Source organism: Copadichromis virginalis, linkage group LG6 (assembly GCF_057382275.1).
Source record: "Copadichromis virginalis isolate Kocher_CV1m ecotype Utaka linkage group LG6, C_Virginalis_male_GT1.1, whole genome shotgun sequence".
In the NCBI taxonomy this organism is placed as follows: Eukaryota; Metazoa; Chordata; class Actinopteri; order Cichliformes; family Cichlidae; genus Copadichromis; species Copadichromis virginalis.
Genome location: NC_140623.1, coordinates 20,941,034 through 20,967,006, shown reverse-complemented (window position 1 = coordinate 20,967,006; position 25,973 = coordinate 20,941,034). Strand labels below are relative to the sequence as shown.

The 25,973-nt window shown below is 40.2% G+C and overlaps 1 protein-coding gene across 2 annotated transcripts in view; it reads right to left on the bottom strand.

Annotated features, from left to right (window-relative positions):
* fbxo41 (F-box protein 41) overlaps window positions 1-18,079 on the bottom strand; it is a 73,486-nt gene extending 55,407 nt beyond the window's left edge. For both annotated transcript variants that reach the window (XR_014920865.1, XM_085459169.1), the window contains exons 1-3: window positions 17,959-18,079; window positions 3,277-4,052; window positions 2,133-2,362 (exon numbers count right to left, since the gene is read on the bottom strand). Coding sequence is in view for 1 of the 2 variants with exons in the window: in XM_085459169.1 (XP_085315295.1) it covers window positions 2,133-2,362; window positions 3,277-3,825 (779 nt within the window). In the remaining variant the exon portion in view is untranslated. The remainder of the gene's footprint in view (window positions 1-2,132; window positions 2,363-3,276; window positions 4,053-17,958) is intronic.
* Window positions 18,080-25,973: the final 7,894 nt, after the last annotated feature.

The window sequence follows — 25,973 nt, the reverse complement described above, 5'->3', positions numbered from 1 at the left end:
CGCAAAAGAAAACAGTGGGAGCCGCAAATACTTTTTGACATCTAAAATGACAATAACACTGTATATATTGTTTTTTACCTTTATGCTGTGTGTGAACAACTAAGGTGTGTTGCTTATGAAATCCTTGAAGTGCTACAGAGAAAATTACATTTTATTTATGTAATTGACACATTTTGAACTCTTAATGAAATATAGCAAAAGGAAAGACACCCAGCTGAACTAAAATGATCCATGTAGCAAACAAAAAGTGTTGTGAGCCGCCACCCTTATATCGCCTTTGGGCTTTTGGAGCCTTGACCTGACTTTTAAAAAATAATTGGGAAAAAAAGCACTATGCTGCTAAAAAATGACAAATAGATAATTGCAAAATTCTGCCTAAATATGTATTTTACCTGGTTAATGTGTGTGGCGTGGCGTGGTCTGCAGCGCCGCTGCAGGGGAGGCGACGCACCTGAGCGGCACCTGCAATCACGCCTCGCCGCCTTTACGTCTGTGCTCTCTATGCTGTTGTGTTGGTATGTGTCGGGCTGTGAGCTGAAAAGCTACAGCCGGCTGTATGTGTACAGCAACCGTGTGTGAAAAGTGGTCAATAAAGAGATGCTGAAAAGCGTGTTCATGGAAACATCGTCGGGTCTGCCGTGATATGTTTACAATGGGACTTCTGCTCCTGAACCTCTGCGCACAGCGTCTGCAAATCGGGGCTGTACAAGTCACTTTCACCTTTACGCAGGACTGTAAGCTGTCATCTGTGAGGCGTGAGCGGTGTTTGTCTTTAACATAGTTCACGGTGGAGAATGGCTGGATCCAAAGATCCATAATTGGCCTACCTGGGGTTGAAAGTCTTGATAAATGCACGGCGTTTCGGCGGGTATATCGGTTTCCGCGAGTTTGACTCTTATTTTGAGCGATGAAAAAAATAATAGAATATAAATTTATTTTTATATTTATAGAACTACAAGGTAAAAAAGAACTAACATAAAAATAAAAAAAATAAAAATACACGTCAGCTAAATACTTCTAATTTATTTTCCCAAACCACGCGGAGCCGCACTGTAAGGACTAAAGAGCCGCATGCGGCTCCGGAGCCGCAGGTTGCCGACCCCTGCCCCAGGTAGTGCTCAGGCACCTGTGCTTTTAACTTCTTACTTGATAAGTCCCCTTTTTGCAGGTTACTTTTTTTCTATCATCTATTTCACAATTTCGTATGACATTAATGTCAAATTAGAAGCATATGAAGGCCAACAATTATATTTTTATAATTCTGCTAGATCACACAAGCCACATATCCTCTTTTGATTTTTGCTGTCAGCCATATGCCTGCATGCCATCAGAGCACCCTGAGGAACAGCATGATGTCTCTGACCTGCTATTACCCTGCGAAAGCAAGGTTATGATAGCGTTTGGCCAGCAAATATTCAGATGTCAGAAACACCTGCTCGGCATATCCATCTAGAGTCATTCATATCAACTTGCATGGAAGTGACGTTAATCTTACAGATTTGTCATCGTATTTATTGGTTATAGGTGCAGTCAAAAGAGGTCAAAGTTTGTGTGCGAGTCCGTGCGACATCAGTACCAGTATGTTGTGTGTGTGTGTGTGTCAGACCTGCTACAGAGGGAAAAAGTAGCGTGTATAATTATTTCTCAAATACTTTGCACATTTAGTTAGCTCCAAGAGTGTTTGCCTTAAATATTATTTTAATACATATCTAATCCTTAATTATGATGTGTAATATTTATTTAATATGTAGCACAACAGCAAGAAAGAACAGGTTAAGAAAACAGAAATAAAGATAACTACAGCAGGGCAGCAGCTCTCTTCTGTCCTGGATCAGACCATGCAGCAGTGAAGTCGATGAGGGAGATCAATAAATAAGTATGTAAGCAGGTAAAACCTGTGCTATTGTGTGCAGATTTGTTTTAATATACAAATTCTTATGTGACCTGTTTTTGGCTTTAGCACTTCCACACTCTTTAAAATGTTTTTTTTCCAAATTTTTGGATGGACTGCTGTTTTTCCTTAGCAGGATGTTTAAGGGCACTTAATTGCACTTTTGTATACACCAACCCATTCAGATGTGTTATAAAACTGGAATGTGTTAAACAGCAGAGAACCAGTATATTTCACTTACTGCTGTTTGTGGTTCAGCTCTGCCTCCTTGTTCACCAGGTCCTGCTTGAGATTGGCTAGCATCTCCACGGAGACGTCCACCTGCCGAGAAAGCTCCGAGGCCTTGTCCTCCAGGTCTTGTTTCTCCTGGCTCAGCCGTTCACTCTCCAGCTTGGCCCGCTCCAACTCTGAGCTCTTCCTCTCCAGCTCTGCCTGAAGACGGCCTACACGGGCCGCTATTTTCTGCTCCACCTACAGTCGAGGAGAAAATTTTACCCCCCTGTGTAAAATTTAAAGTGTTTTTTTTTTTCCAAGAATTTCTAAGCATACTAGTTTTCTTTAGAAAATCAGATCAGAGAACGAAATCATGAAAAAGCATGCCAAAAACAAAAGAAGTCTGTTTACACTGGAGAAAAAAACTTGTTGCAAGAGATGGATATACAAAGTTATCGCAGTGTACCAAAATGTCAATAATTGGAGTGAGAATTATCAAGAGTTACACAGTACAGAACAAGCATTGCAGAGGTAGAAAGTGAAAGAGTTTGAAGACTGGTTAAAAAAAAAAATACAGTGTCTAAAGACCCCAGATCAACTTCCATAACACTAGTGAATGACTTAGCCAAGTCAGGAATTATAGTCTCAAAGAAGGCAATCACTAGAACCCTGCACAGGAATGGACTGTGAGGTTGCAGACCAAGAAAAACTTCACTTCTGCAGAAGAGACACTTTCAAGCCAGACAGAAATATACTAATTACATACTACTTATGCATATTGGAAGTGCATCCTCTGGTCAGAAGAAAAGAAACTAAAGCTCTTTGGCCGGGGAGATGCTGCTTATGTTTGGAGAAAGAAGGGAGAGGCGTGCAACCCGAAGAACACTGTCCCCTCAGTGAAGCACGGTGGTGGGAGTATAATGCTGTGGGGATGCTCAAGCTCATCAAGGTAAGAGGAATCATGAAGAAAGAAGGAAATGTGAAGAAGTAGACTATTAGAAAATTAGTGAAAAAACAGCTAATGTCCAAGGACCACTTAAAAAATTCCAAGAAAGTCTGGCTCCTTGGAAGCAAAATATAGAGAAATGAGAGGTGAGTTGTTGCACAGGACTGTTTATGGACACAATTTCCTGATAAAGTTTATTCTGACTCTGTTAGCTTAGTGTATTTACCTCTTCAGACAGCTTCTCCAGCCTCTCATCCAGCTCCAGCCGTTCAAACGCCCGCGCCTTCAGCCTGGCCAGGCCTTCCTCATACGCTGCTTCGACTGCACTGGCTGCTACATTAGCTGCCACCGCTACAGCTGTGCTGGGGTTTCCATGGGGACCCGGATCTGTGGATGTCATGGCTTTTTTCATAAAAATCTCCCCCAGGGGAAACTCCACATTGGGAATATACCGGGCTGCAGTGTTGGAGTTGGCTGGGGTCAAACTCAGGTCGTCTGCACAAGGAAGCTCACGGCAAGGAAAGCGCCGCTCCTTTAAAGCTGAAGGCCGAAGTGGCTCAAAGGGGTCGTTGTTATTGGCGGGTGCGAGCAGAGCTCCCTCAGCCACTAGGGGCAGCAGAGCAGCAGCGTCACATACACTGTTGGATTTGGAGAGGACGTAAAGGGTCTCGTACGTGTGGTTGTACTCCAGGTGGGCACGCAACGACGACAGGCTTCGGAAGCGCTTGTGCTCCCCGCAGCGAGGACAGCGGTATGGCAGGTCCAAAGATGCCATTCCGTGCAGTAACTGCCGGAGGAGGGGGGGGCGCTCACGCAGCACAACGGTAGCGCCAGTCTGAGGGCACTGAGCTCGAGCACCTGACAGATCCTCTCATGGTGAGAACAGGGCAACTACTGGACATCAGCAGGAGAGAAGAGCCAGGTCAGTCACATGACCGCACTGGGTGGCAACATTCAGCTGGTCGTCTCATTTCATCTGCCATGGTTGCCTTTCCTAAGGTCCTAAAGAGAGGACGAAAATACAAGTTAAAGTTTGTTGGTTTCATACAAGTATAATTCTAACATATACTGAGATAAAGTCACTCAAAGGCAAAAATCAAGTCAACTAAATAGATGCCAAGAAGCAGAGGACAAAGCTAAAGCTAAACCACCTGCCAAAATATACAAGGGAAAAAAAACAACGTGCCTTTTCCAGCAACACTACACGGCTTTTCCCTGCGACAGGGCCACATAAAACTCCCATTTGACAAAAAAAAAACCAACATTTTATTTACAATAGAGAAATGAACACAAATCAGTTGTTTAATCTGAGACATGAAAAATACTGGCTCATTTTGAATTTGATGATAGCAACACATCTCTAGGAAGACAGGGATGGGGTAACAAAAGTAGGTGACGCTAAAAAGAAACAGCTGGAGGAAATTTTGCAAGTAATTAGGTTAACTGGCAACAGGTCAGTAACATGACAGAGCATCTTTTCTCAGCAGCAGAAGTGGGCTGAGATATAAAATACTATGTCTATATGAAGAAGAATTTTAATATCTCATCATCTACAGTACGTAATACAAACAACAGACTGAGAGAATCTGGAGAAATCTCTGTGCACAAAGCAGGCTTGAAAATCAAATATTGGATGTCTGTGATCTTTGGGCCCTCACGTGGCACTGCATTAACAATACGCATGATTCTGTCATGGAAATCATTGCATGGGATGAGCAAGACTTCCAGAAGCCACCATCTGTGAACACAGTTCACTGTGCCACTCACAAACGCAGGCAAAATCAAAGAAGAAGCTATGTGTGAACATGATTTATCTTCTGCGTTTAAAGCAGGCAAAGTGGAAACGTTTTCTGTGGTCAGACAATTCAAAACCTCAAATTCTTTTTTGGAAAACATGGATGCTATGTCCTCCAGACCAAAGAAGACAGAGATCATCTAGTTAACAGTGCTCAGTTCAAAAGCATCTCTGGAGATATGAGGAGCATCGGTGTTTATGAAATTGGCAGCCTAAACATCTGGAAAGGTGCCATCAGTGCTTTAAGGTATACACAGGTTTTACAGCAACATACACTCCCATCCAGACAACATCACTTTCAGGGAAGGCCTTGTATATTTTAGAGAGAAGATGTTAAACTACATACTGCATCTATTACAACAGCATGACTTTATAATAGAAGAACCCGGGTGCTGAAATGGCCTGCCTGCAGTCCAGATCTTTCACTGAAAGCAGAAAACATTTGGAGAATCTTAAAATTTAAAGAAAATACCACAAAGAAGACCCAGGACTGTTGAGCAGCTAGATTTTAATGTCCTAATGTGAATAAAATATGGGGTTATGAGATCTGCAAAACATTACATTCTGTTTTTATTTATATTTTACCCAACTTCTCTGGAATTGGGGTTGAAAATCCTGGTTATTGTTACATTTAGCTAATCTTTATTACAATATTAGAGAACAGTTTTCCTAATGTCCTCACCACAGGCCTCTCAATATTTACTACTCCAGCTGTCTGATCACTGAAGAAATCAAAGCCTGTCTCTCTCAGCTGGACTCATAATCCATGAGTTTAGCCGTCAAGAAACCTGAAACCTTTACTTCACCAAGGATTAAAAAGCAAGCTCTTGCACTTGTACTCGGGGAATGGTGGGGAAATGGAAATGGAAATGGATCCATTAGTGAGAGTGCTTATTAGTGCCAAGGTCATTTTCCAGTCTTAGTCTAAGAGGTCAGACTGGATAAGGCTAAATCCTTTACAAAGGGATCTGGTAACCCACAGTAGTAAAGAAAAAAACCCGATATCTGTTTTCAGAGTAACGGCCCTCATAGATAATGAAGACAAGAAGAGAACATGTAAATGCATAGCAAAACTTTTCCTTGGATGCATTTCTGGGTAAAAAAAAAACAAAAAAAAACAAAACAAAAAACAAACACAGTTGCATTCAGAAACTGAAGTTAACTTAAGATATTCAAAATTATTTTTTGATTACTTTTTCCCATTTGCTATTCAGATGCAGAGCTGTGTGGGTCACTGCAAGAACAGTGAATTAGTTTTTTTTTTTATTCAATTACCCAGAACTTGAAGCCCCTGATGAAATAAAAATTCAGCACACCATCCTTTTCTGGTTTCCCTGAATCAGCTTCTCTAATTACTGTAAAGCTCAGTGTTCTGCTCAAGTCTTAGACACAAGTGCACTGACAAACAATACTGAGTTCTTCACTCTGAGCCTACACAGCTACTAAATAATATCTGTAGCAAGGTCTCATTTAGAGTCAAGTCCTGCTGTGATTCATTGTCTTAATAAGAAATTCAATAAACTCATGTTCTTGGATGTATTTGTTTGCTACATTTTATTTTATAAAACTTGTTTAAAAAAACAGTGCTTAAGACTTCAGTCACATAGAGCCTAGCAACCACCAGTTGCTAGGAAAAAATTAATATTCCCTGAGCAGTTGGTGAGTAGCTGCTGAAGGTTGCCAACAGTCACTGCGGTTGCTAAAGTCAGGCCAGGGATCCCCTGGTAACCACCGGTTAACTTCCACTCTTTGATTTGCTGCTTTCTGTTGCTAGGTGAAACTCCTCACAAAGAGCTATGCAGTGTTGTACTAAAAACCTCCTCACGACTGCAGACTGCCACAATCACCCACAAATATGCACAGAAATCAGCAACTTGAAAAAGTGCGACAGAAAACCAGAAACAGACCGTTTGCAATCAAAGTCAAAGGTGCACCTTTTAAAACATGGGCAAGGGAACTCCAGGCCTCGAGGGCCAGTTTCCTGCAGGTTTTAGACGTATCCTTGATCCAACACAGCTGATTCAAATTGCTAAATTACCTCCTCAACATGTCTTGAAGTTCTCAAGAGACCTGGTAATGAACTAATTGATTCAGGTGTGTTGGCTCAGGGTGATATCTAAAGCCTGCAGGACACTGGCCCTTGAGGCCTGGAGTTGCCCACCCCTGTTTTAAAACATGTCAGTTTCACCAGTATGGCACACCCTTTACTTTGACAGCAATCACTTCTTATTTTGCTAAGTTTTACAATCGCTATATGGTTAGTCAGTGAGCATTTGCAGACAAGCTGGCGTCTTCCATGCAAATCACAGGCAAACACAACAACCTACGAGCAAGCAAAGCAATCAAAAGGTTTTTTTGATCCCTCTCTGTGATCAATTTACAACTGCCAGTAGCCACTCGTCAACCAGTCAGAAATACATTTTTTCCTAGCAACCAGAGATAACCAGGGTCTCTAGACCCCTGTGACTGAAGCCTAAGCCTGATGCTTCCTTACATATAAAAGAATTATTCCCAGCTTTTTCAATTTAAGACTGTTTAAAAGGATCTGTATCAGACTGCTGCATCCCATTTGCTGCTGCACTGAACGCCACTCCCCTCAGCCACACAAAGCCCACTGGAGACACGGCGGTAGGCGATGCATTTTTCGGTCACACTTTCCAAATCATTACCAATCTGTAAATTTGCAGTCTAGAAATAAACCAGTCATAGTTCCAATCCCAATCATTACAGAGCATATCTTTATTAGGAGTTGTGCTCATCCAAAGGTGAACATTTCCAGGCAGACTGCGATTTATAAATATTATATTGTCTATTGTGTGTTGGTGTTTTTGGCTTTAGTGTGTACTCATGTGTGTACTTTTAGTAACGATCCTGAGGAATCTCCATAAATCACACCCAAGGGTATTTTTTAGGAAATGTTTCGCTATTGACAAGAAAATCAAACTAGCATCATTACATGTGGAATTTCTTAATGGTATCAGTTTAAATACTGGGTAGTGTATTATCTGCATTTTCAACATAGCACAAGCTACTTTCTACTATAAGGCAAGAACCATTTTACAATGACTGTAGAGTAGTGTTTCAAAGCCATAGAAAGCTCATGCTTGAAGCAGGGATTGTTTTACCAGGTAGTTCCCACCAAACCAGCCTGTTCTCATTCCCAGGAGTCACGTACTTCCAGTCTGTCAAAGGCAGTGGGGTCTCACAGATTTGACAATGTGTCCTCTGGGACTGGTGCCATAACACAGTCGTTATGCATCAAGAGGCACATTTTAACCCAAACCACAATCTTTTCCTAAACCTTGCCAAGTAGTTTTTAGCTCCTAAATCTAACTAACAAGTGAGAGTAAAAACCAACACTGGCACTTGAACTGGAACCAACTCTCAGAGATCTCCTATCTCTCAGAAACTTCTACAACAGCTATTAATGAGTGAAGCAGCAGGCACTGGAAGCACAATCACAAATCCCAGATGCAGACCATTCTTCACAGTGGGCTCATACACTGGAAATCCCCAGAAGTCGCACAGACTGTTATTAGACGTCTGGTAAGGCTGGATCAGGGAGTGTACTGGCAACGCGTCCCCATTTATTAAAGGAGGAGGATTTCACAGACACAGTCACTGCACTGCAGTGAGCAGGCATTCCCATCTGCTTAAAATTACTCAGTGAGGTATTTAAACAGGCAGGAAAAGGAAGGAAGCGAAGCTGCTTTTAGCCACATGTCACATCCTGTCAGTGGAGCTCAGCTGAAACATTGAAAAGAAATGCATTTAATTTTCTTTATTGTGGAGTACTGAATAGCAGACATTAGAAATACAAAATAGAAACTATTGGGAAGATAATGTATGATTTACTTTACTTCATATGCACAGAAAGCATATTCAGGCCTCAATAAATGGACATCATTGAAGAAACACAGTCGCCTTATGACATCAAACAGAGTAAAGATATAAAAATGTATTTGTTTGCTTTAAAGTAGGTGGTAGCAGTTCAGATTTTAACTCATCAGCTCCACTTCAGTGACCATCAGTAACAACAAAAAGCCATCGGTCCCATCAGATCAGCTATCCCATCTGCCTCAAACATTTTGCAACCTTTAACTGCCAACTGAAAGGCTGTGTGGCCAAACACAGATCAGCTTTACAAGCTGTCCTTTAAAAGTAGAAGCACTAGAAATGTTAGGGAACGCTTTATGATAGCTTACGTTCTCGTAACTGCACTGATCACATCTGCAAAAACCTCAAAGCTACAATTGTATTTCAGTACTATTTTGGGATTCGAGCATATTCAGAATGGCTCCATAATAATGATCCCACAGAGAAGCCACGCAGAGAGTGCATTACTCAGCATCAAGCAGCACAGTAAGCTTGTGTACGGTATTTACAACAATCATATTTACAGTCATACTTTCACAAAATCTTTGGTTTTACCCTCACAAAGGGTAGAGAGACACAGACAGATCACACATCCTAAACAGCAATTAATTCCTAATAAAAGTTAATAATGTAGAAATTTTTTTAAAAAAACCTGCCGATATGTAAATGTGGTTAAATTCATCTTATTATTGTGCATTTAGACAGTTCATTAAACAGTTGAGTTAAAAGCAAAGGCTCCAAGCCTAAATGTACTTCCAGAAGGGTTAGTTTTCACAACTATATTACCGGCCGCTTCATTAGTTATTGATAGTTATGGTCACTGATAGCTCAGGCACAGTGCGGTGGCCTGCTGCTGTGTCCCATCTGCTTCAAGGTTTGACAGATTGTGCATTCAGAAATGCTACATACCTTGAGTAGAATGGCACTATACCAAGTCCAGTCCATTTACCATTTATATTATAAATATATATTTCGATTCAACAGTCACTTCAAGGCACTTTATACTGTAAGGCCTTGAGACTACAATAAACAGAGAGAAAACCCCAAAAGTCAGACAATGATCAATCACTTGGTGACAGTGGGAAGGAAAAACTCCTCTTTTTTTTTTTTTACAGGAGAAACCTCTGGCAGAACTAAGCCAATTTTAATTTAGCGAGGCATCATTTCCACAAGCTTATGCAGCGTCACAACATTTGAGAGAGTCGCTCAATTTTTATAAATTAAATTCTTTGAGTTGGTGACTTTTCTTTTGGCCAGGCATTGTATTTACAGTTTACTTAGTCAAATATAATAAGTTCTAATTAGAACTCACAGTTATTCCATATTTACAGTACATAATAATGTACAAATATCAGTAAAAAAATCAATTCAAGTTACAACCAACACTGGTGCGATGGGACCACAAATATACCCTTTACTGGCAGTTTTGCATTTCTTTATTGAGTAATTCAAATGAAGAGATTTAATGAAAAGCTACTTTTTAAAGGGCTTTTTGCTGGGAAACAGTAACAATCTCATTGTTAAACGCACAGAAGCTTTCAGACAGTCAAACAAGACGCAAAATAAGTCCAGTCAACAATCTATAAACCTATGACCTATTTGAGTGTAAGAGGGAGGACTTCATTTTGTGGTCCTGTACAACAAGGTCAAAGACTGAAAGTTATGGTATTAGGCATAAATAACTCTTTATTCATTGCTGTTTGCATTGGGGTGGTAATCTGAAGTCAGGGTTTGTTTAAAAGTGAAACGTGGTCTACCCTCCCACGGGGATTCTGCACATCAAGCAAGATGTCAAAGGTGAAAAGAGTCCAATTCAAAGAGAAGATAGAGATAGATATAAAGATATAGAAAAGTAATAATAAAGAATAAGAAATCTATCAGGACACACAGAGGTGTGAGGGTGAGTGAGAACAGGGCAGATAGAGGGAGTGAAAGTGTTTCTCAGCAGAAGAGGCGATAACAGGTTTTAATACTGAACTAATCTGCAGACTAGAGAGAAAAGCAACCGGGAGGTGTCAGTTTTGAGCTTTGTCAATCATTTCTTATGTTCCTGTAATGCTTAACCAGCCGGTATATTCAAGTTCTTTGATCAAAACGGGATATTTTGAATATTATTTTGTTATCCATGAATTTTCAAATTCATATTTTACACGAAAAGAAAAAAATATTAAAGCAGAACATCATTTTTTTGATAAAAATGTCAAATTAAATTTATTTAATTAAATTCCTGAATACAAAATAAAATGCATTAGTGGCTGAATGTTATCCTTGATTCATTTCTGACCACTGTGCTCAAATTTGGATATAAAACCATGAATTCAACTGTTATTTTCCTAATAAATAAAACAATTATTTTTAGTTTTAAACACATTTTCAGTATAAATTTTTACGTGACATAAAAATGTCATATCGTGATATTATTGCTATAGCAACACCAGGTGTTTACATCCTATAGTGCACACAAGCTCGGGCATGTCTGAGAGAGCTGCAAGAGCCACGTGTCAGCCTTGTGTGACAATTTAGTATCTAAGAATAGAGCTGCTTTAACAACCTCCAACAAGACAAAGTACTTATATATGCAAGAAAACTTGCTGTTAAAGGTGGAAACAACAAACCTGTTTCACCACTTGAGGCAAAGAATACATCATCAAGTATAACCAGGCTAAAAAGGAGAAGATAACATCTCAGGTATCATTATTGCAGGTTTTCTTGAAATATCGAGATATAATTTTGAGGCTATGTTGTCCATACTTATTCCAATGTGTTTTCATATTATCCTTTACTTGAATGATCTTCTTTTAACTATCTATCATGCTTTAAGTGGGTTCCATGTGGCTAATTAACATATCATTACATAAGCAAATTTTTATAATGATGATGATTATGATAAGCGATAATTATTGTAACCACTTATTTTTATGTTTAGGGAAGAGCAACCTGGATTATTTTCTGTAGCTACAATTTCAATGTTCACATCCTTGTAGTTACGCAATTCAGGGCTGTGGTTGGACTGGATGTGATCCCAGTTGTCATGGGACGAGAGGTGGGCATACTCTGGGCCCATCTTTTGAAAGGCTAACACAGAGGGATTTGTTTAAACCAACAGCCAATTGGAACCACTAATTACCCTAACACACTAGTTGCTGGACTGCGTGAGGAAGCCGGAGGGAACCCACGCAGGCTAGCTGATGGATTCAAACCCAGGATTTTCTTGCTGTGAGATGACAGTGGTACCAAATGCACAACCATACAGCCAAACAGTTGCTGTGAGCACTAAGAGACATGTAAGTACTTCTTTGAAATGACAGATCTTTAAGGACACAACAACTTGAAGGATTAGTAATTAATATAAAACAGATGAAGTGAGCCTGAAAGGTAAAGCTAACAAAAGAAGTTGCTAAATAATGAAATATAAACTAGCAATGAATTAGCCTTCTACAAGATAACCAGGTTGACCTAAGTAGTGTTAGGTGAACTCTAACTTTTTGGAGCTACACCCAAATTTCTCTGCAGCATTTCCCCCTTGCTCAAAATGTATTTTTTGGTGGCGAGTGTAATCACTACAATTTACCAGGGTTCCCTAAATGCCTCACATGCAGGCAATCGGTAGCTGTCATGTCAAATGTCTAGAACCTCAATGCTGCTGAAAAGATAAAGAGCAGACATGCATGCATTTGTTTAGAGAGATAACAAATGTTAATGCTATTTTTCAAAATCTAACAGTAATTGAACAGGAGGAGATAATTGCTGAAAATAGTCAAGATTGGCTCAACCATCTCTGCCACTGACGAGACCTGAGAAACAAAGAAACTGATTGGCATCAGCTGCTGCATTCAGGCCTCATAATAATTGCCTTATTCACATCAGCAAATCGTTTCTAAGCAGGTGTACACACTTCTCACTCTGCTCTATCCAAAGCCACAACATCCTGTTTATGTGCTATATTTTTGTTATTGTTGATCAAGCTCAGGTTTAAACACCCGTTTATGTGTTTATTACTGAGGATACTATTAATGCTCATTATGGTCCTTGTAAGTGATTTTAAGAGTCTCTGACTGATCTGTGTTTAGCGTAGCTGGAGTTTCAAACTCCTGCTTGAGGACAATGAACACCGCTGCAGCGACTGCAACAGAAAGCTCAATCTCTGCACCGTGTGCATAAATCATGAGCTGGCCCTCAGGCTGCATTAATGATATGCCTATTAAAGGTTCAGCTCTAAAGGATAAACGCCAAATGATGGTCTGAATTCATTTATAAATAATAAAAGCGATCAGTCACAAGCGAAATACCCCCTCAGTCTCGCAGTCTTTGTTTCACAGGCTGTCACTGGGGTTCTATCACGCAGTCACTTCAGATTTATTTCTGCGTGCTCGTGCTCGCCGACAAAGATTTGTTTTGCTCGGAGGTGTGAGGAGGAGAATGACTCAAGGTGTATCACAGCCTTCATGCCAGTCCTCTGCAAAGCATCGCTTGGAGATGCTGTAGCGCTGAGCTCAAACTTGTGCAAGCCTCTCGGAGAGGTGCGACACGATCATCCTCCTCGACCCACGCTTTAACAATGGAGCCGTTATCCCTGCTGGTATTTCTCCTTTGGAAAATGTGCTCCTCCAACTACAGTTAATACCATGATAAAAACGCAGAGCAAAATAAACAAAGTGCGACAAAATGTTTCACATCACCCCGCCCCAGTGCTCTGCGTGGCTTCCAGTTGTATCAAGAATAATTAAAGGGGACACAGATGAGGATCCTTCAGAGTTTTGACACATTACAGTACACTATAGGCTCCTTTATAAACTTAATGAGAGGTTTAGTGAAAGCTCCTAAAGCCTTTTGGGTTACATGACTACATCAAAGTATGTTAGCCCTGGGTAAGCCATGGCACTCCCCTGACAGGACAACCTCATAGCCGTGGGCCTATTACCTGACAACAAAGGACAAGCCTAATCGCTTATGTCGAAAAAGACTTGGTACACTTCAGTTATTACACAATGGGCCACTCGTCTGAAGCATTTCATCTCATGTCACAGTATTACTCAGAATCCCTTTCGGCTATATATATATATATATATATATATATATATATATATATATACACACACACACACACACACACACACACTCCTCTAAAGATCTGTGCAAACTTAGAAAACTGATCAGTTTTTAAGCAATAATGCCAAAAAGGCTCTGTCAGCATCTCCTCAAATGTAAATATTCAAAACATTCCTGATTTTCAATTACCAAAAAACTAAAAACAAATAACCACTTAACTATAAAACGCTGTAGTTCACACAAAACCAAATAATTTTTATGTGATTTTGTGAATAAATATTTCTGTATTTCTGATGACTGGTAAAGAAACTACGCATCAGATTGCATTAATAAAGGAAAGTCATTTATAGTAGTACTCCTGTGATGGAATAATACCACTTTGCTTGAAGTTCCTTGTGCGTTTACTACAGTGCACACAAAAAAAGTGGTAAGGAAATGTAATAAAGCTTAACAGATGTGTTCAGTATTAAGATTTTGACACATCAGTCCTTTTTACAACTGAAGGATTGGATGTATTAATCAGAACTTTTCTTCTGGCATTTGGGCAGTTGCCCACTTTACTCTGATGAGCATCGAGCTCGGGACAGGACAAGGCTGCGACAGCCTCTCGCCGATCTGAGCTTATGGACAGACTCATCCTCTGGCTCGCCGCTGTCTGCTATTGATCCAGACAGCTGTTCACTGAAGCAATTACATTCAAGTATACATGTACATACAAGCATGCCAAGAGGATGTTGTTAGGCACCCTAACGCCACAAGTCCATGCTCATTATGTGGGCAAATCTGTGCACTGTACAAATTCAATACTGACAATGTAGGCGCATTTGTATTCTGCTTGTTCGTTTCCCCGGAAAATAGAGGGTTTTTACAATAATGTGGGTATGCTAATGAGGGAATATACAAAAACGAATTTTTTCTGCAAATTTCTTAACAGTTAATAAGATCAATTTATACGTCATACGCTTTTTTTCAGCAATTAGTTCATTTAAACAGCTGCCTATGCAGATAACACATCTGTCACCTCCACTCAGGGATGTTAGATTCCTGCTTTCTCTCCACTGCGCATCTTCTCTAAAGACTACAGCAAGCTTCTTACTGTATGTTTGCACATTAAGCCCCTCCATGCCTGCCTAAACAATAATGGGGATGAAGCTCCTATAGAGGACGTGAGGAGGAAATGATGCAGGTAATGGCCTCTGTGATTTGTGGCTGCATTTTGACTGTCTCTGAAGTCCTCTTATACTCATTAATCCTGGGCTTGTGGTGGCATAACATGCAAGTTGCAGGTGAAGAAGTGAGGGTTAAATATTTAAATAGTGTTCATAACATTTTTAGATATCACTTTTTGATGTTTTAAGTTTAAAAACCTTAAAACAATAAATGAAGATAAGTAAATATGGCACAAGAATCATTTCTACATTAGGGTCAATACAGTCGTTGATAGTCACAAGCCATCAGAAATGCTTAAATGCTCTGGGACAGAGCCATGAGTCTGATATTCGATCTGTACTTGATGGCCAGACAAGTACTTTGTCCAGCAATGCAACTTCAACTCCAGTGTTTACAACACTCTCAGTGCTGTCTGTAGCATGCGTAGCAGGATATATGGTCCTGTGAAAAACTGCTTCAATAGGAATTAATCAAATGCACTTGTATGACCACCTCTATGAAAGTAGATGTTTTGGCAGTTTGCTGGTCTGGAGCATACAGGTGTGTGTGTGTTAACAAAAGGCCAATCTTCCCAGGAATTGAAATCCCAGGAAATTCACCCAAAGGTCAGACCATGAGTGCTCAGAGAAACTGCAAGAAACCCAAGAGCTACATCTTAGACTCTAACAGGAATCAGAATGTCAAATGTTAAAGTTCATGATAGCACAATTAGAGAAAGACTGAACAAATATGGCTTGTTTGGTAGCTTACCAGGGGAAAGCCTATTCTCTCTAAGTGTCTTGCAGCACTGCTTAGGCGGTGCATTTAACAAAAACAGAGCATATCAGCACTGCTGGCACCATGTTGGACGGGTGATGATTTGGTCTTGCTTTGCAACCATAGGACCTGGACACTTTGCAGTCATTGAGTCGACCATGAACTCCTCTGTATACCAAAGTATTCTTGAGTCAAATGTAAGGCTATCTGCCCAACAGCTAAAGTTTGGCCCAATCTGGGTCACGCAACCGGACAATGATCCCAAGCACAGCAGCACATCTACGACAGACTGGCTGAAAAAGAAAAGAATTTAAATGTTGCAATGACCCGGTTAATGTCCAGACCTCAAGACAATTGAAAAGCCCTGGCAAGATCTTAAAAGAGTCGAACTGAAGCAACACTGTAAGGAAGAGCAGGCCAAAAATCCCCCACAATGATGTGAAAGACTGATAATGTCATACAGAAAACAGTTGGCAGGCTGTACATCTGCAGAAATAAATAAAAATAACTAAATAATCTACGTTAAATTCTAGAAATAAAGTACATAACAAAACACAGCCAGGAGAACATAATGAGCTCCAGCACCAAAAAAAAAGCTGATGGCTGCTACTCCAAAAAACTAGCAGAAATGCCAAAATCTTACTTTGTTTATGTCTTTAGCACCAAAACACCTATTTAACTAAATTTGTTCTTTCTCATTATTAAAACATCTCAGTTTGACTAAAGCAGATGTCACCAAGACAGCCCCAGCAAACACTTGTTTATTTCCCTTACAAGAAGCTACTTCATTCAGCTTTACGTCACATTTTTCAGTTTGTTGCTCATAGTGACTCTGTCCCACCAGTGGGACCCCACCCCTCAGTTTGAGAACTGCATACTGAAAGGATGCAGATTAAAATCTTTGGGAAAACAGCAAAGACGGTGGCAGAAGTGTAACTTCTGTAGTAGTTCGGGGACCTTTTTAAAAACTTTGATGAAACTTGGGGCAAAGTCAATGAACATTTTTAAGCAGGTTTTACCTGGACATGTACACTTTTAATGTCCAAATAATCAATGAGATTTAAGTTAAGATAATTTAAGTTTAGATAATCCTTCAAACTGATACTGATAACCGGCTATGCTATAAACTGACATACTGTCTGCACAAGCATGTTGTATATAACTGCATTGCAGATAAAGGACACAGCTCTTCCTTAAATATAATGAGCACTCACAGGCCCTGACAGCTCTGTTTGCAAAAGAGTTCAATCTACTTCCACCCTGTACAAACTCAGCTCTAATCTTGCAGCCATCCCTCTTTTTTCAGCATGACTGCCCCAACTTTTGTCACATCAGATTTCTACAAACACAGCAGCAACATAAAGGCTAAGGCCCACTGACTCTGAGATTTCTCCAGCTCTGTAGTCATATGACAGTTTCCCAAACTCTAGCAGCATGCTGCCTTAAGAGCTGAGGGTACATCAGGGGAGTTTGAGGAGTCCTTCGGGTATATTATTATTATTAGACCATGCATATAGAGTCATGACTTCCTTTGACACTTTCCTCTTGAATCCAAGTGTGCTCAGAGGAACAGCACAAATCTGTGCAGTGAACACTGTATAGGCTATAAGGGGGGGAAACATGCAGATTTATGCTCAAGCTGTGTGAGCACATTCAATAAGCAAACACATGCAACTTATAACAGACAGCATCCTAATATTTCTACATACAACCTGTCCAGTTCCTACAGGCCAAGGCCGGCCAAAGTCTCAGAGCGATCCCTGAAAAGCTGCATGTAGCTGTCGCCTGACAGCCGCCAGCGACGTGACAGCAACCACTGGATCATCCGGCGCTGACGATCTTTGATCCTCACATTTTGCACCGCACATAGATCAACCACAAGCAGCCGATCAAGTGGGTGTGGACGAGCGGCACCACCAAATGTTATCTCACAGCCACGAACGCCTCTGCAAGCGCGCACACATATACACACAAGCCTAGGCCCGGAGTCCAGCTTAATTCACACCGATGCTCGTGACAGCAGCCGTGCACAACGGGGAGGGGACAACCTGGCGTGTACCCGATTTTCTCCTGTGTTTTCACGGCAGCACTGGCTCCTTGCTGGACCCGGACTCCCGACGTTGCATAAAATTCGTTGCACGGGAAGAGCGGAGCGGCAGCAGTGAAGCGACAAAGCATGCACACACACACACGCTGACACAAACGTGATCGGAAGACAGAGGGATGTTGGAAAAAGCAAAAGAAACGTGCGGTCTCACTCACCTCCTAATCTTCTCCCCATTTTTCTCCCCCTCCTGCTCCAATCAAGGGACCGCTCCAGCCTTCAGTGACGTCACGCAGCCCGTCTCTGCAGCAGAGAGCAGCAGCAGGCCTGCAGAGGACGAGCAGGGAGGAGAGGAAGAGGGAGGAGAGAAGGAGAAAGAGAGAGGGGGGAGAGGAGCAGATGCAAAAATGTGAATCATTAAGAAAAAAAAAGCCCTTCTGTCCTCAGGATAGAGAGAAGATATTGTACCAACTCAGGCTGTGGAGGTGGAAATTGATTAGACATCATATTCATCCAGCTCAGCAGCTCACCATCACAAACTGAAAAGACAGTTTTGTCCTACCAGCTGCCTGTTTGCCTATTAATTAACATCAAGTAAACATGGGTGAGGTAACATCTCTGTCATCCAGGCAGCATGTTCACGTGTCTTTGGTCAGAAGAAGACGGAAAGGGTCTTTTAATTCAACATATGCTGAGATATATTTCTCCCATACTGGTTTCTCTTCATTGGCTTCCTGTGAAATCCAGAATCAGATTTAAAATTATTCTCCTCACATACGAGGTCTTGAATAATCAGGCTCCCTCTTATGTTAAAGACCTCATAGTACCGCATCACCCCAGTGGAGCACTTCGCTTACTTGTAGTTCCTAGGATACTTAAAAGTAAAATGGGAGACATTTTACAGGTTTTCAGAAACCAGCTCCTAGTTTGGATTCAGATGATAGACACCCTCTCTACTTTTAAGACTAGGCTTAAAACATTTATTTCTGATCAAGCATACTGGTAGGGCTGGATCAGGTGACCCTAAATCCTCCTTAATCAGGCTGGAATAGGTCTAGTCTGCTAGAGGCTTCCCATGATGCATTGAGGTTCTTCACTCACCTTTTTCACTCTGTGTGTTTATACACCACTCAGCATTTAATAATTAGTTATTATCCATCTTTGGCTCTTTTCTACAGCACGTCTGCCTCTCTCCCTTCAACCCCAACTGTACTTGGCAGATCACCGCTCCTCTCTGAGTCTGGTTCTATAAGAAGTTTGAAGGTAGTTTTTCCTTCCCACTGTCGCCAAGTCCTTTCTGATAGGGTTGACTAATGATAAATCTAACAGTATTTTGTTTGTTGCCAATCATTAGTCAGTCCACATAACAATTAATTATCAGCTGTTTTGATAACTGCTTCTCAATTCAGTTCAACTCAATACATTTATATAGCGCTTCTTATATTGCTCTATGAGCAAGAATTTGGCGACAGTGGGAAGGAAAAACACCCTTTTAACTGAAAAAACCTCCAACATTTGAAGAGGCAGCCATCTACCGTGACTGGTTGTTTTATTGTTTTGTTCTCTTTTTTTACACAATTCTGCATCACCCAGATGTCAACACAGGTCCCAAAAAGTGCCAGTAAATTAATAACAGCTAATTTCTTTGAGTTTTTATAGAATAAAAGTATACGTGTTTAAGTTCACCTGCGATATAAAAAATTGAAGATGCTTGGTTTCAAAGATCATCTATACAGTTTTAGAGCAAAACACATCATTTGTAACAGTTTCAGACAAGATGTGTATCTCCACCTGATAAATGTATCAGTGGCAATGTGTTTAAAGTTAGGAATTAGGATTCATGCAAGCTAGAGACAGAATCTGTGAGAAATACAATTTATCAATTCAATTAGGATAATGTGAATTCAAATAATATGACTAATGGATAATTTTGGTACATTTTCTTTGAGAGATTTAGAGACGGAACACAAGGATTTTGGATGGGCTACAGCCCGGTGATACTGGAATAACTGGAACAATGGTTAAAAAAGTCACACAAGTATTTCTTAGACATGCTTTACAGATGTAACGACTAAGGGCAGCTAGTTCAAAGATTTAGGGACTGTTCATGTTTAAGTGAATGCATTAAATTTACAGTGTAGTAACAGTTATTGCAGCTATGATGTGTTTGTCCTCCATTGTTGTTAATTTATGATGGGATAGCTGGTGTGTTTATGGCTCAAGGTGGTGTTGAGTTTGGTTAGTGACTGGCCAGCACGAGCCCCACACCGCCATGGTAATCAGTCACTTCTGGCTATTGTTCCCATTTAGCATATTAATGCTAATAAAACTGTGTTACTGGGACAGAGTAGTGTATAGATCACAGGAATAACAACTGGAGACTGAGATCTTTGTATCATGATTATTTCATCCATTTGGATTTGCCACCATTTCTCTGCAGCTGTCTTCCCAACCATCTCAAGGATTTCACAAAAACTCAAAAAGATTGTGTCACAAACAGTCTGTCTCAGGATCTGAGGGACTTGCTTAATGCAGTTCACCATTCACTGGCTTTTGTTTTAGCTTTGATCATAACTTTTATGATAAAGATTCGATTTATTTTCTTTAAAATTATGTCAAGGTTTTCACAAAACACTCTGCTTCTTGTTAGGTTTTTGTTTTTATTTATTTATTTTATCTTTTTGGCTGTGCTGTTTTAATCTTGCTGAGATACATGTTGGGCTGCATGTGGACAGCAGCACGCAGAACTAAACTTGGCAGATTTCACTTTCTTTTGTGCTCATTTCTCCAACTCTGATGGTTTCTTGCTGTTCACTACAGTCATGGTAAACAAATCACATTTTTATGGGTGGTTCTTTGATAACACAGAGTTAAAGAATGTTCTGGACCTTTGAGTGCAGCGTGTTTGTGTGTGTGTTATAATGGGGGTCATAACTCTTCTGCTAATCATACAGTAGGCTTCTTTGTGGTGACAGAAAAGAGAAAAAAAATAATACACAAGCAAAAATCAGATTCCAGGGATTTATTCAGCAGCTGATGTTTGTCCCATGCTTCACAGCCTGTGGCTGTATTCTGTACTAATGGTTTAGAAGTAGCAGTCTGCAAACATGAATTTGTCTTTGTCATCCACACGTTATAGCTTTTCTTTTACTTTGCATGCGTTGCTTATATACATTTGATACAAAGACACAAGCATCCATCTTGATTTTGACTGGTTCTCCTACAGAACAGGACTCACTCAGTAACATTAACAACCAGAAGTGCTAAAACTGTCTTTGTGGACACTCACTGGCCAGTGTATTAGGGACATTTTGGTGTGTTTTGCTGCTGGAAGCAACCATCTGAAGTTAGGTACACAGGATGGGCACGCTCAGCAACAATACTCAGGTAGGCTGTGGCATTTAAGAAAATATCCCCCACACCACTACACCACCACCAGCCAGAACTGCTCATACAAGGCAGGATGGATCCATGTTTTTATGTTGTTTACATGAATTCTGACCCTACCATCTGAATTTTGCAGCAGAAGCTGAGACTCATCAGACCACGTAATGTATTTCCAGTCTTTTTATTTCCCGGTTTAAGTGAAACTCTGTTAATTGTTATGATCTTTTGCATATCTTGGTTGTAATGAGTGGTTGTTTGAGTTAATTTTGCCTTACCATCAGCTGGAAGCAGGTCTGTCCATTCTTCTCTGACCTCTGACATCAACGAAGCATTTTCTCACTGGATATTGTTGCTTTTCTCTCGTTTTCTTTTCCTCTGTTAACCCTCGAGGCGAAAAATGGCAGTAGACCAGCAGTTTCTGAAAAAAATCAGACCAGACCATCTGGCCAACAGTCACGCCATGTTCAAATTCACTTAAATCACCTTTCTTCTTTCAACACGTGCCTATACGCCTGAATGCACGGAGTTGGCTAATTAAATATTTGGGTTAACGAAGAGTTGACCAGTTATATGTAATAAAATGGCCGGTGAAAGAGAATAGTACTTTCCACAGAAATGGAGGTATCATTGCACAGATTTAAATCAGTGTAAAGCAAACAATGATGTTTTCATCCAGTCGGTGCTACAATAATAAAAGATGTTGTGTTTTAAAGGCTGTGAAATACTAAATCTCACGCTGTTGTAACTCTGTGTTCCTGATATTAAACACATAATCACACAATGATGCAAATTGATCCACTTGAATGATATTATTCAGTGTTTGCATGAATATGTGTTATTCAAGGCACATGCAAACACACTCTTTCTGATAATAGCTGACTAAAAGGGTGCATTTAATTAAAGGAGGTCATTAAAACCTCAGCATCAACTCAATCAATATCCTTTTGGTGTGGAAGAGGCTGAATGCCTCTTTATGTGGGGAAATTTTCAGCTTTCACAAGCTGAGCTCCAGCTTGTGAAAGCTGAAGCTCAGCTCTGCAGCTTGCAGACCTCAGAGTGAATGCACTGCCTGGTGTTTTGATTTGATTTCACTGTAGCTTAAAATGAACACAGCCACAACCAGAGGTGCTCTTATGTGTTTGCGCCTGTACACTTGCCTGTGAGAGAGAGAAGACTTTAGCAGTGACTGAACGTGACGCACACAGCACATGTATTCACACAAACAGACACGATATAGTGCAAAGTCAGTACGTGAATATATTTCAATCTTAACATTAACATGTAACAGAGAGAGAGAGAGATGCATAAGGTCCATTCAGGAACTTAAGCACCACTCCCTGGTGAAAGATGAGAAATGCACTATGTGCAGGCTGAGAATACAATGAAATTAAAGACAATATATTTTTAAATATACTGCATCTAAATAAAACTGATAGACTATCGGAAATACATTTTTTGTTTAAAAAGCAGTTTGTTCTGGACATTTTTTTAAAATTCAGATGTCATTTTTTTTGGTGACAGACACTGAAATGGTGGTGTATCATACAATCTCAAAGTTATCATCAAAATGAAAAAAATGTAAAGATTCACAAACTAAAAAGAGAAAGAATCTCTTCACCTTTAAAAACAGAAAAATAAAACTTTTATTGTGGGGTCTGATGAGGAGTAACTTGCTTTTATTCGACATTGATTTACTGAATGTGGAACCACTATGTAAATATATATAGATATGTAAGTACAGTGATTGATGAAAGCCTTCTGACTTTTTTTTTATTGACTGGTATTTTTCACTCTCTGTGGTTAATAATAACAAACTCAATACTATTATAAACATAGGCAGAAGCATTTCAAGTCACCCAACTTATGAGACGTGGCAAAGGGACAACACATACACCTTACATCTTGTGCTCAGAGGTCTTTGATACCTTGTAGCATACCTCTGCTAAACAGTTAATATATATGATGGTATGTTGGTACGTTATGGTGTAACATGGTTGCAATGAGTTTTTGTGGTAGCTGTAGTTATGATATCTTTACCGTTTTGATTTTCTCATTGTTGCAATAAGGCACAAATGGAAATTCCAAAAGAATGATAACAAATTTAATCTAATATGATCTAATATACACTCACTGGTCATTTCATCAGGCTCACCTGATCAGCTGTTCATTAATGCAAATTTCTAACCAGCAAATCGCATGGCAGCAACTCAGTCCATTTAGACACGTGTCTGAATGTGGCATGGCTGTTCATGGTATTTCAGAAACTGCTGATCTGCTGGGATTTTCCCACACAAGCATCTCTATGGTTTACAGAGAATGGTCTGAAAAAGAGATTATATCTAGTGAGCGTCAGTTCTCTGAGAGAAAATGCTTTGTTGATGCCCGAGGTGAGAGAACGACCAAACTACTTTAAGCTGAAGGCAACAGTAACTCAAATAACCCACTCATTGCAAACCAGGTATGCATCTCTGAATGCAGATGAGCAGCAGAAAACCACACTGGGTGCCACTCCTGTCACAAACAAGAAACCGAGACTACCATTTCCATGGGCTCATCAACATCAGACTATAGATTAGAAAAATGTTATCTGGCCTAACGACCAAACGACCTAAACACCAAATCGTGGATCCATTCTTTGCCTTGTATCAATGGTTCAAGATGCTGGTGGTGGGAGACATTTGGCACATGTTTGACCCCCAGAGTACCAACTGAGCATCTTCTGATGGCTGCTTCCAGCAGGATAGCACACCATTTCCAAAGCTTAAATCATCTCAAACTGGTTTGTTAAACATGAAAACTGGTTCACTGTAGTCATATAGCCGCCACAGTCATTGGCATTAATGGATGTACAGTTAAAAGAAAATCTGGAGCAACTGTGTGATGCTGTCATATCAATATGGACCAGAATCTCTGAGGAATATTTCCAGCACCTTGTTGAATCTGTGCCATGAAAAATTAAGGCAAAAGGTACATCTAAGAGTGTCCATTAGTGTAAATATACCAACTACTGTAATGTATAACACATGAATTAATATTGAAAAGCAAAGGCTCTAATCTTTTTTGATGTCTTTTGTCTTTTCACTAATTTCAATTTGAATTTGGCCCACTCAACTTTGGATTATTCTGAGCAAGCATGCAGAACATTAAAGTGTCAAATGGGCCATAATTCAACACTTTCCCGCAACTGTCAAATTATTCATGCCAAATGTTAACATTTCCCTCACCAGTCTTTCTCGCTGACTTTCTCAGTATAACTCGAAGGAGATCAAAGCCTAGTGAATTCTCTGTGGCCAGTAAAAATGCACTTTTAAAGCTGATGTTACAGCAATGAATAGACAGAAACACAGCGCAGAAATGTGGTCATTGTTGAATTGATATGTCACGAAGGGAATATTTAAGATTATTATCATTGATGTGCTCCTCTGCAGTATGACAGCGACCCATAGGAGTCACGGTAACAGAGATCTATCTGTAGTTATGAAAGAATGAAGGTGTCTGCACCACATTATGTGGCCCCTGAACGTAAATTTTCAAAGGTGCTCGGATATAAAGCTAAAACAATCAGCTTACTCTTTATGTCATATGTGGGTGCATAAAATGATCCAAATACACAGTTCTTGGTAGAAACTTCAAAACAACAAAACAAATGTTTGTCCTTTGGTCTGTGGCGCTATTTATCCGTCCACATTGCCTTTTTTTGGGGAGATATTGTCCACCTTCTCCTGAATATAATAGAACTAAATGGACCTCCACCCCCGACCATACGCTGTTGTGGTAGCTATTTTCTTACCGAACAACACCCACCAACCGCATTTCTTATACCTGCGATGAGAGGCTCGTGAAAGGGTGACAGGATGTAAAGATTAAAGGTGTCTCGCCTCAGCTGAGCTGTGCTGTCAGCCAGCTGCACAGTCGCTTTGACCTGGTGGATGCAGTTCAGTAGAAAAAAAATACAGACTTCGTGGTTTGTTTATTTATTTATTGTTTTTCAGAGTAACCAGGACATGATTTCTAGAACCAGATATTGCTGCCGGGTCTTTCTAAGATAATTTTTGGTGCTTTTTGACCACCACAAGGCACATGCCATCTGATTCCATTACATTCAAGAGAAGGTGGCCGATATCTTCAAAACTGAACATCTCACACCCAAAAAGGGTTTAGGTAGGATTACAGGAAGACTGAAAATATGTAGCTTTAATAGGGGGATGAACTGTCTCGTTAAACACAGATGCAGGTACATGCATTCTGAGGAAGAAGAAGCTATTTATTTGACTACGATGAAGATGAATCAATTAATAAAATTCCTGCTTTGCATTGTTAATCTGAGGTGGTCTGGGATCAAATTTGCTTTGATGACACTACAAGTGCACTCTTGATGAGCATTAAGTAAAGGATATGTAACAGTGAGAGTGGGAATTGGAATATAACTCTGAATATTTAAAGAAAAAATACCCCTCAGATATCTGTTTCCCTTTGATTTAGCTGTGCTGTCAGCTATATCGTTCCCTGCATCTCACAGTAACAGCTGACACCTTCTGGCTATTTCTTAAAGCATGTAACCCTTTTCATTATTTAAAAAAAAAACACACAGTAAAAACCCAAACCTGTTACATCAATCTCTACCCCTCTACGCCCTCTACATGCCGCACTCATCCAGTCATGACAGGGAAAGACTGACACACAAAAGCTTAAAAACTCTCTCCCTCAGGAGATTTTGATAGGATGAATATGATGCTGGGCCGTTTTCTCGTTCTCACGTCAAAAACCGTGGCAAATTTAGACCGAACACCTTTATCCATCCCTCCTTATTCATATTTATGAGAAGTGACTGACAAACTCATTGTTG